Source organism: Saccostrea cucullata, unplaced genomic scaffold (assembly GCF_032062105.1).
Source record: "Saccostrea cucullata isolate Sc308-1 unplaced genomic scaffold, CSIRO_AGI_Scuc_v1 ctg1156, whole genome shotgun sequence".
Classification (NCBI taxonomy): Eukaryota; Metazoa; Mollusca; class Bivalvia; order Ostreida; family Ostreidae; genus Saccostrea; species Saccostrea cuccullata.
In genome coordinates, this window is record NW_026926967.1 from 8,467 (window position 1) to 20,100 (window position 11,634).

The 11,634-nt window shown below is 35.0% G+C and overlaps 1 protein-coding gene across 1 annotated transcript; it reads right to left on the reverse strand.

Moving 5' to 3' along the window:
• Positions 1 to 458: 458 nt before the first annotated feature.
• On the reverse strand, positions 459 to 5,565 carry LOC134273086 (uncharacterized; the record flags this gene model as incomplete). Its single annotated transcript, XM_062755263.1, has 6 exons — positions 5,541 to 5,565; positions 4,983 to 5,233; positions 4,582 to 4,672; positions 3,456 to 3,632; positions 3,008 to 3,087; positions 459 to 552 (listed from the first exon to the last, which is right to left on the reverse strand). Coding segments are annotated over exons 1-6 (718 nt in total), but the record flags the coding sequence as incomplete, so codon positions are not given.
• Positions 5,566 to 11,634: the final 6,069 nt, after the last annotated feature.

An 11,634-nucleotide genomic window follows, 5' to 3' on the forward strand; every position in this document is an offset into this window, starting at 1 on the left:
TTCAGCTCAGGTGAGCTAAAAAGTAAGAAGTTTAAGGTATACTACCCTTGGGATTATTAATTTTGAGTTGTAATATTAGTTTTGTAAAACATCTCTATAACATGAAATGTGCTGTTAAGCTAGAATCCTACTGTTCTATCAGGAAATAATTATTCAACACTTTGGGACGAAACTTTTCCATTTCTTTTTTTTTTTTTACATTTTGTTCATGAGATCGGAAAAAATGTATTAATACTTTTCTTTCATTTTACTATGCAGCGACATATCATCGTTATGAGAGAATCTAGAAATAACGATGGTTGACTGAAAAAAAAAATGCCTCAACTTCCAGCAAATAATTTATACATTTGAACTGAAAATCTATCAGAAATCTGTTGTATTTCATGTTTCCAGGGTTGGTCTTCTTTCAACAATACTATGGATCCCCCACCACCACCATTTTGATTTCATTTACATACCAAAAAACGGTTTCAGTAATGTTTCTACTATCCAGTCATTCTCTTTTTCTGATTCTATCTCTGCCAAAGTTGATCCCAAAATTTCACAGTCCTCCTAAAAATAGAAGTATTCAAATGCACTGTTTTACTTGGTATAAATTACTTTCTTTTTAATTTTTATTTCTTTTTTTTTTTTTTTTAATGTTGCTTCGTCAGTAAATTAATATTTCACTTATTAATCTGGTCTGTTTTTGTATTTCCAAATGCATCGTTTTTTTAAACGGAAATGTGAAGACATTTTTCAGGATCAAAGATAAACCTTCGCTTTATCTTGTTCGTGGGTTTTATTTTAAGGTTCATATGAGATATAATAAAGTCATTGTTAGTGGGTCAATTTTGAATTCATAACTGCTGATGTTGGTTAAATCACCTACTTCTATATGAGTTAAGACAAGGTATCTTTAAGCAATATGGCGGAATAAGGCTAGAGTTAGTATGAAGCAAGTCATACATAAATAAAAAAAAATATCTTTCATATGGATAAATATAATATTGGGACCATTTATATGCAAGCCGATATGGTCTGTCGGCACACGAACAAAATTCGTAACAATTTACGTATATAAGTTTTACATTTGATTTTATTTTTTTAATACTATGTAAAAGATGAAACTCAAATTTAAATCAGTGAAACCAGAATCAAAATTTTAATAACATGTCAATATCTCATATAAATTGCATTAGAATCAAACGATTGCTGTCATGATTTTCAAAGTATTATTAGGATGGAGTTCGATTAAGATGACGCCGTCAAACGCGTAACCGGCGCACAGAAAGGTAAGAAATTATTTTGGTACTTTTTTCTGCGTAGTATTAATTAACGTTATATACGCCGTCACACATTTTAAGCCCAAATTAAGGGGATTCGTGCGTTATCCCTGTAATTTTCTACCAGCGGATTGAACAAAATTGGAGATAACGCAGAATTATGACCCCTTCGAAAAAAAAAACTTCTAAGGTTCATGAGAGACGGAAAAAGTATACAAAAAGGACATTACATATTAGATTTAAGGTAGGTCACTAGTCAGCTTTTTGGAAAAGCTCACACACAACCTCTTACTTCAAAACTATATTTAATTTCAACAATGTTAATATTTTAACATTCAACAGAAAAAGAATGCTCAAAAAGCTTCAAAGAAGCAAGATTTGTGAGGGACTATTTCTTGTGGTGGAATGATATTTAGCAGGTACTTCTGCAAATCTGCACATTTATTCAATTTAATGTCTTGGAACTTTAGCCTCACATACTTTTACTCGGAGAATATTTTCCATCATGATATTGCTAGGAATATTTAATATAGGTTTTAATTTATATTTTTAGAACAAGTTTTATACCTTCCTTTACTTTAACAAACTTTGCCAAAAATGAAGATATGTCCAAAAAGTCGAGATAAAATATACAACATTTTTCGCCTGAAAATCACATATTTTGACCAATATTTCAAAATTAACATCACTGACTCCAACTTTTTCTTTCATTATTTTAAAGTACTCGATACTTGTGACTGATCAGCACTTAAGTTGTGAAAAGCTTGATTTAAGAAAATGTTTTAATGCCTATTAGTTTTTTAATACCCCAAAATGTGTTAATTTTTAGTGCAAAAAGGTCAAACAACAATAATTTATGCGCATTAATTTGCAAGATTTTTTCAATGATAAATATTATTCAAAATATATTTACGTAAAAATAAGATCATATATTTTGCCACGGTTACATCCGATATTACCGATAAGATATAATTAAGGCTGAGTAATTAACCAAAGAGTTAAAATTTAAATGCAAAAAGGTCAACTTTATTGTACCGTAGATTAGTAAGATGAACACTGACCACCTATTTTCTCTGTGACCTTAAGATGGCGAGAAATTCAATTATAGTGTTTCTTCCATATCGAAAGAAATACTAAAATCGAGACGGCGTGTAATTTACTTATACTTATGCATGACAGCGTATTTTGTGGTAAGGGGACGGCATATTATGCACAATTTTCTAAGTTTATCAGCGTAATGTTTGTTAGCGTGATTTTCTGAACGCGCCTTGATATTCCTATCTGGACGTTATTGCCGAAAAAACGTCAGGTCCTTTTTTTACTTTTTGCTCTAGTCCTTACTTAGTCATACTCATGAAACCTCCGTCAATCGTTAGCAGCTGGTTGCAAATGATGCATTTCGTTAGATAATACTGAAAATCAAGTGCATGAAATGGTGCAAAAAGATCGTTGACAAAATTGTCGTAATTAAGTTGCACGTTTCTTTATGTGGTTTTATAGCACTTTTCCGACCTGACGTCAAACATTTAACGGTTGAGAAATTCTGAACACTTATCTTAGTGCATAGTAACCATGATTATCACCTTACAAATTTTGTAATTTTTGGTTACATGTATGTGTAAAGGAAATTTCGCTATTTGATTACCCTGTATTTCTTTTTTCTTTTGTTATATTAAAAGAATAAGGATAAGGAGATTAGAGTTTTCAGAGTTTTAAATGTTTCATATGAATTCTAGACATACCTTTGCATCATGCCATTTAAGTTTTTTGGAGCGAACCAGATACAACTTGTCTTCAAATGGTACCCATACTTCTTGAAACTCTAGGAAATATAAACGAGAAATAAAAATCATCACACATGCACAGTGAAATATTCTGAATGATTCCTGCGTTGAACATTTTTGTCCGTATGTATACAATATTTGGATAACAATCGGAAAATTCTTAAAGTACACAGATCACATCTTCAGTTTTGAAATACTCTTCAAAATTAATTTCCAAACCATGTTATTTTTTCAATTTTTTGTTATTTAACCCCTTCCATGACAAATAATTTAGGCATTACTGGACAAATTGATATTAAGATTTCGATGCATTTTTTTAGTGTTTCTCGTAATTTTTGTATATAGAATATACCAATGTATATATTCTGAAAGCGATTTTGCGTTAAATGTATAATATATTACATACGACAACTCAGATGTATTGTCCATTCACCATTTGCAGAACATCCTAGCATTCCTGAACCCTTTTTCTTGAAGATATATTTGTGACATTGTAGGTGTAGCTGTCTGTAGATTCCTATTGCATCCCATCTTTCCAAACTATTCGAGTCAGCGCCCGTTACAACCGGAGGCATCCCACAGTCTGTTTACATTTAAAAAATTATTTAACTCTTAGTAATGCATACGTTACTTAATGATACATCATTAATTACAATTTTCTTGATTATCCCCTTGCAGTGGAGTCTGAGATAAAATAGTGACTCACTTGTGTGTGTGTGGGAGGCTAAGAGAAAGAGAGAAAGAGAGAGGAGGATGGTGAGTTTGGGTGTGTGTATGTATACATCTGGATCGATGTCAAAGGATGCCTCGGTCTATAGATACAAGAATGTTCTTTGAAAGGGGATTCTCCCGTTTGCATTGTCATTGTTAATGGTTGGATTTTAGTGTACATGATATGAATGCATGTAGAGAACAATCTCAAAATTCTATTAAATTTAATTTTTGTAAAGAACTTAGATAAGTGTACTTCAATCCAAGTTTTCGGATACATATGGGCAATTTTTTTTCTGACTTTTTTCCTTGCTACTAGTTGCCTGCCTGGCACTGTAATTAGAATGTCTCTTGTAGGGTAGCGAAATAAGGGAGCTTATCTTGACGGCGGGAGATCGCCCACTGTGGAACGCAAAGACTTGTCCTTCTGATGAGACTGTATTTAACCGAGGCCCCGTATCATAGTAGGTGCTGACGACATGAAACAGATCCCTCCCTGCTCAATGACCCTAGTTGCCGAGTAAATGACAGCACTTGCAGCTCTCCATTGGCAAGTTGCGGTGTTTCCATGTACGTGAATATTCGCGAGAGGGACGTTAAACAACTTACAATCAATCAACAGTCGAAATGTATGGTGCTGATTTTTATTCTGCGGTTCGAATCCCATTTCTTAATAAAGAGACTGGTACTTAGGGATCCTATGAACTGGGATCCGCATAGAGGCATAAAAAGATGCATCTAGTCTAAAAGGATGTAGCTGGCCAAGAGAAGGGTCTCAATGTAAGTTATAATTCCCCGAATAGGACGTGAAACAAACTTACCAGATAATATACACTCATAATTTCCAAGGGATTTGGGGATGCATTTTTCATTTTCTTTGCACTTTGCCACCGAACAAAATCCTGTAATTTTCTGTAAGACATTAAGTATTTTTTTTTAAATGGTTACTGAATGCCTAAGCAAAATCATTATTTATAGCAGTTTTCAAAATAACTAGAAATGTACAGCTGATTTTCTTTTATATCTTTTTTAACTGATATATTCCGTATTGTTAATTCAAATCCACTATATAAGCCTTTCGAGATCATTTCTTTTATATTCGAAATATGTTAAAATTAAAAGATGTTGCTTTATTAAAAGAACATATTTTTCCTTAAAAATAACATGAAATAGTTTTATTCTATGATTAATGATTAATGATAAAGTAATAAAATATATTTACCGGATCCCAGTCTTCTTTCTCGCTGTAGATCCATCCCGTGTCTTCTTTGTATCTTTTTGGGGCGGTAGTTTTATTTTCATAACTGATTTCACAATAATTTGCCCCTTTGTAATAACTTACAGATTTACAGCGCGTAGTTCTTAAGCATTCTTCTACACAATCTAAAATACTATACTCTGTAAAGGAGTCAATCATTTTTCTGTCCAGTCTGTAACCGTATCTTAGTTTGGAATATCCGTTTTGAAAATTTCCTGATATGAATAAAAAATAATCTAAAAGGAAAACGAAATTCTGTATGGTTTTCATATTGTCCTTGTTTTTCCGCTTTTGTCTGACTACAAAATTTAATACATTGTAATCGTCTTGTTATGTGTCTTCTGACACAAAAGCCAATAATTAGTAATAAACGAGGAATGAATATTTCATCATAATTGATATAAAAACAGGGGTTATCAATATCTGTCAATAAACACGGTATCTCGTTCAGGATGTTAAATACGGTTAATGTCATTTCTTAAAGCAAGGCTATTGACTTATTTTTCTTGGGTTTTTTTTTACTTTCCGAAGAAAAAAACTCTTCCATTGCGTATGCATGTAACTGTAACGGGACCGTCTAGGGTTAGTCCCGTATTTAAAATGAAATCCCAGTTCAAATGAAAAGGAGATTCACAGTGCCTTATATTCTGTAATAATTAACAGATTGTAACACAAATATAAACAATTACGTATGAAACATTATCATAATAATGAAATCCTGGAGAATGTGATAAATGATATTGACCATTAGTCTGAGATAATTTGGCCACAATACCCACAAGTTCGTCTGATCTATAAAACATGAAGTAACGACTCCCCAAGATCCCCACCGGCTGGGATCTACAGTCCCGACACGCGCAAACGCAACTCATATGAGTAAAGGGAAATAACTCTAAAATATTTATAAGACAAAACCATCACACCCAGTCCCTTTAAAACTAACGTGCATTATACATTAATCAAAAACAATAACAAATTACAATGCATATCAACATATTAAATAAAATAACAAAAGAATCAATATTTTACGTGTAAAATATTCAAACACATTATGGTATTATAAATTTATTTTATGAAATATATGTACAAACAAATCCATATCAAGTAATACATACATGAACAATAGGAGAAAGAGCTATAACTATGTACTTTAAGTGTACACTTCACTCAAAATCATGTATCTCGATACATATCGATAAAAAACCTGCTGTCTTTATACTTAGGTTTTACGATCATTCATCCAAGAAAATGTGAGTCTTTCCTTAAGTCTCTGTATTTCCTTTTCCAGCTCTCTAATCCTTTGCTCTAACGATTGCCTCGAATCTTTATATCTCTGGTTCTCCTCCTTCCAGTTCAAAGGGTCTTTGCTCGGCAATCTCTCTGGCACGTCCCAGCTGATCGATACTGTTACACATCCATGCAAGACAGGTCTGCGGCTCTTCTTTGTTGTCTAGCAGGGGAGGGTGTAAAAGACTAGGATAAGCCCCTCCAAGAGGTCTGAGTGGACACAGTGGTTCCTGAGGTTTCCTTCCTGGCAAGGTAGTTCTCGAGGGAAATCCTCTTCCTGGTCCCTCAAGCTTCCACATAGTGTCTGGCCCCCGACACGCTTGACCATCCTTTTCAGTCTTGGGAGCCATCTCCCCAATCACCTGCACTGTCGGGGGAACAGTCGTATTTGCCTTTGTGACGAATGCAACCTTGAAAACAAAAAGTCCTAGGTCAACATAAACCCTGTTCTCCCGAACCACTGATTCACAATTCAATTGTATAGTCTCCATGCTTTCGGGATCCCTCTCATGCTTGGTCCTTTTAAAAGTGGGCCTTCGTATCTGATTTACGACGGCACTCGGCCAAACAAGCAGCCACGGAGCACAAAAACATCTTGAACTGCATTCTGTGCCTCTCCTCTCTTAGTTGGAAATTTTATCCCATTACATTTCATAATCGGACAAGCCATATCTTTAGTGTCATACTTTACTTCAATAAAGTTTGTATCACATTGTCGCAGCACTTCGTTTACCTGGTCTAGATCTGCAAATAGGTCAAGGAAATCGTCCTCCATCTAAAATGACGATTTTTCTATGAATTTATGGATGTAATGTCTTACATTTTGTTTGGTATTACTTAGAATTACGGATTGTGCATTTTAGGTCCATTAGCAAATATATCAAATATTGAATGACTAAATGCATTGTTCATTGTTCCAATTGTTTTTACAACCATATTCTCACGCTTGAATTTCGCTGACTGACCATAAAGTCCCGTCTGCTGTTAATGTTGACGCTTAAATCAGCTGCATTTTGTTTATTTAACTGGGAGAGCCCGCAGTTTGATATTTTTTTTAAAATATGAAACTTTGCTGTTTCCTGTGAAGGTTTTATATATAGTCTATGTTTTCACGCACACATTTCATTCTTGTAAAGGACTCAGCTAGTAGTACTATCCAGACGTTTGTAAATTTAGAGAAACTGTGGCCAATCACAATGTAAGTTTTAGAAGTTATCTCTTCATTGTTTAAAGCTGCGGTTTTAAGGCTAATGTAAACGACATTAAATACCTTTGTAAAAGTTCATGTGTACTTTTAGCGAGTTAAACTGTGTAATGTAATTTGTCAGCAATGTAATTTGATCTAGTTCATTCAAACATTTTATCTTTGTAGTAAGTTTGTAGTAAGTTTGTTTATAGCATGTATTTGTATATTTGTATTTGTTTATTTTAGCTTTTTACCATCAAACGATCATCAAACAACAATCGATCACCCTTAGATCTCGTCACCTCTTGTAAACAGACACACTTGCGCCTACAGTGTATTATAGGATCTGCGCCCCTACGTGTACTGTTATTGTGACAATAAAGTGGTTAACTTCCTGTAATCCATGTCTTTATCATTTCATTGAGTAAAAGTTACATGGAAGGCAGTACAATGGATGTATTCTTGTATCGTGGTTGAGGCGTTTTTCCTTTGAAGATCGCTGTGCTAAGGGCATGTAGTAGACAGGTATATTTCGGAAGTTATTGCATGTACAATAACTTCCGAAATATACATGATACCGACCGCGCATGATATGTAAGCTAGCACGAACACCCTAGTACAAAAATGTATTAAACACTGTTTTGACTCTAAAATTCAATCTGTTTTTTTTTTTATTTTACAGAAAATTAATCGTGATCAGACAGAAAAAAGTAATATCTAACAGTTTTTACACCAGATTGCATCAAATTAAAAATTAAATTAAAGTTTTTCATAGACAAAGTAACATCCATCAGAGAGACACTTAAACAAAAAACAGAAAAAGAAGACAGCTATTTAGGCACAGACGTATACTATCAAGGGCCTCTATTAGCTGCTTTTGAACGTACCACTGAAGATGAAGTACGTTCACTAATAATGAAGGCACCCAGTAAATCATGCGAACTGGATCCAATTCCAACAAAGCTACTGAAAAAGTGCCTGGATCCGGTAATACCGCTTGTCACAGAAATTGTTAATGCATCTCTCGATCAGGGAATTTTTCCGTCTGCTTGGAAGGAGGCCATAGTTCGTCCACTTCTTAAGAAACCTGGACTAGATAAGGAAGTGTTGAAAAACTATCGGCCCGTATCGAACTTGAGTTTTATCTCAAAAATATTGGAGAAAGTTGTGGCTCGTAGGATTGATGCCCATTTGGATGCGAATTCTCTTCGCGATCCACTTCAGTCGGCATATCGTCCCAGGCACTCCACGGAAACGGCCCTCATCAAGGTCCACAACGATATTGTGACAGCCCTAGACCAACAATCTTCAGCAGTCCTTGTCCTTTTGGATTTATCCGCTGCTTTTGATGTTATTGACCATAATATATTGTTCCAACGCCTAACTGTGTCTTATGGTTTCCGTGATGGACCTCTTGAGTGGATCAAGTCTTACCTCAAGAACAGAAAACAATGTGTCACAATTGGATCCGTCCGATCAGAGTCTAGACAGCTGCCTTTTGGTGTCCCCCAAGGATCTGTACTCGGACCGAAATTGTATTGCCTCTTCTCCAAACCCATTGGAATCATATGCCACCGCCATGGAATGATATATCACTGCTATGCAGATGATACACAAATCTACATGGTCATAAGACCACTGGAAAATTGGAACAATTACTTCTCTCGACTTGAAGCGTGTCTTAGTGAAATTGGTTCATGGATGACATCAAACCTACTCAAACTAAACCAAGAAAAGACCGAGCTAATAATCTCCACAAAGCAACACCAGAAGTATCTGCCAACATTACAACTAAAAGTTGGTGATAATATCATTGAAAGCGTGCCATGTGTAAAAAATCTAGGTGCATTTTTCGATCAACACCTTACTATGGAAAAACAGGTATCCTCGGTCGTCAAGTCATGCTATTTTCAAATAAGCAATATTGGACGAATACGGCGCTTTCTTACAAAAGAAGCCTGCAAGACCATGGTGAATGCCGTTATCACTGCCAGGCTGGACTATGGGAACTGCCTTCTATATGGAGTGTCAAAGGCCTTACTAGACCGGATTCAAAAAGTCCAGAACACGGCAGCTCGTTTAGTTACAAGATCATCGAAACGGGAGCATATTACACCTATCCTAGCTGATCTTCATTGGCTACCTGTTTCTTTTCGTCCACAATATAAAATCTTGACATATGTCTACCAATCCTTACACGGGTTGGCTCCATCGTATATCAAAGATCTTATAATGGAATACAAGCCTACCAGATCACTGCGATCTGAGTCAACATCACGGTTAGTTGTTCCTAAGATCAGGACGAAGACATATGGTGAACGTCGACTTGGTTGGGCAGCAGCATTTTTGTGGAACGACCTTCCTAATGATATAAAGCAGGCCCAGTCCCTGGATATTTTCAAAAGACAATTAAAGACGCATTTTTATAGGATAGCTTTTTAAGTTTTAGGTGCTCAATTTTTAGCAGCAAATCATAAATTACAAATGATGTTCTTTTATTGAGTTTTATTGATGGTGTAATTGTATTTTGTATGTAATTTGTAGTATTTTAATGTTATAATTTCGAACACATATATGAGTATGGGTTAATATTTTATATAAGTTTTCATAGCTTTTAAATTATGTTTACTTGCGTTTTATTGTACAGCGCTTTAGAGTTATATTATTAATATTTAGCGCTTTATAAATTCATATATTATTATTATTATAAATCCAATAGCTACAGTAGATAACTTTGAATTAAATGAAACGCTGCAGTTACTTAAACATAAATCGATTTTACATTACATATATTTCAAAGAAAAAATACTGGGACGGGTGAAGCAAAAATCTCAGGAAGGGGGGGGGGGGGGGTAAATTGTATCTTCTTAGCTTGATATCAGTTACTAGTGCTCAATTATAATAAACAGTTAAAATTTAAAATTCGAAAGAAGTGAGCCCCCATCGTAAAATTACGTGCTGAGTATGATGGATCAAAATTCCTTCGTTGAAAATAAAACGTCGTATTAATATCTGCTTAGCTTTCTCTTATTCAAGCTTTTGATAGAACTGTACGTAGGCGACGGGAGCAAAATGAAAGGGGGGAGGCTAAACCAACAAAAAAGGTAACCCCCAATTTCTAATGTCTATATTACTTCTATCTATGCAAAAAAGTAAGGTGGCTAAGCCCCTCTCTTGCCTCCCCCTCCCCGGTTCCGACGCCTATGCTTTAACAAAAAGGATACTTGCCGTGAGAGATTCGTTAAATGAGGAATTCTAATCCAGAAAATCCAAGTTAAAAATAATTGTTCATGTATCTACGTGTTCCTATGAATTAGAATCCATAGGTTTTGGGGCAGTAAATCCGTATAAACACAAAATCCTGTACACTGCAAGTTTTTTTTTCAGATTCAAAAAGCACATCAAGCACGTACGTACACACAAAAAGCCACCTCCATTCTCGACTTCGTTCACAGCCACCGAAAAAATTCGAATGGGTCCGGCAATGTTGGGGCTCTTACAAAATTAATTTCCATCTGATCACTTAGCATTATGCAAGTGAAATGAAAAAAAATATTGTCAATATGGGTGGTATTAATACAAAGGTCATGTGACTGATGATTGACATGATACAAGTTCCTTATTGAACATATTATTTTGGGTATCACTAGATATTCTGATGGGCGTGATCTCGTTCGCTAGCGCGAACTTGTCACCGCCCATCAGAATATCCAGTGAAACCCAAAATAATTGTTCAATAACTGTAAGATGAAATATTTTACATATATTTTTTTTTGATTCGACTAAGGAGAATATCTGGAAACAGGCTTAAGAAGCCCATCGTCTCAAGCCACGGTCCGGAGTCCGCATGGAGCTTTCTCCTACCCTTGGCTGCTTGATCATAATCAAAGTACTGAAAGTACTGAAAAGCGGTTAGCATGCTTTCATCGAATACATGTATGTACAGTGTACAATAACAAAAAATGCATTGAATCATGATATTAAAGTAGGCATGCATATCTTTTTCCAGCGTCATCAGCGAAGAAGCAGACACACTGAATTTTGTAGTACTTAACTAAATGGTATAACCAATAACATCCCAGACTGATGTCACAAATTTTTGTTTCAAAATATCAACCTGAGATTTTCAGTTTGAAAGACAGG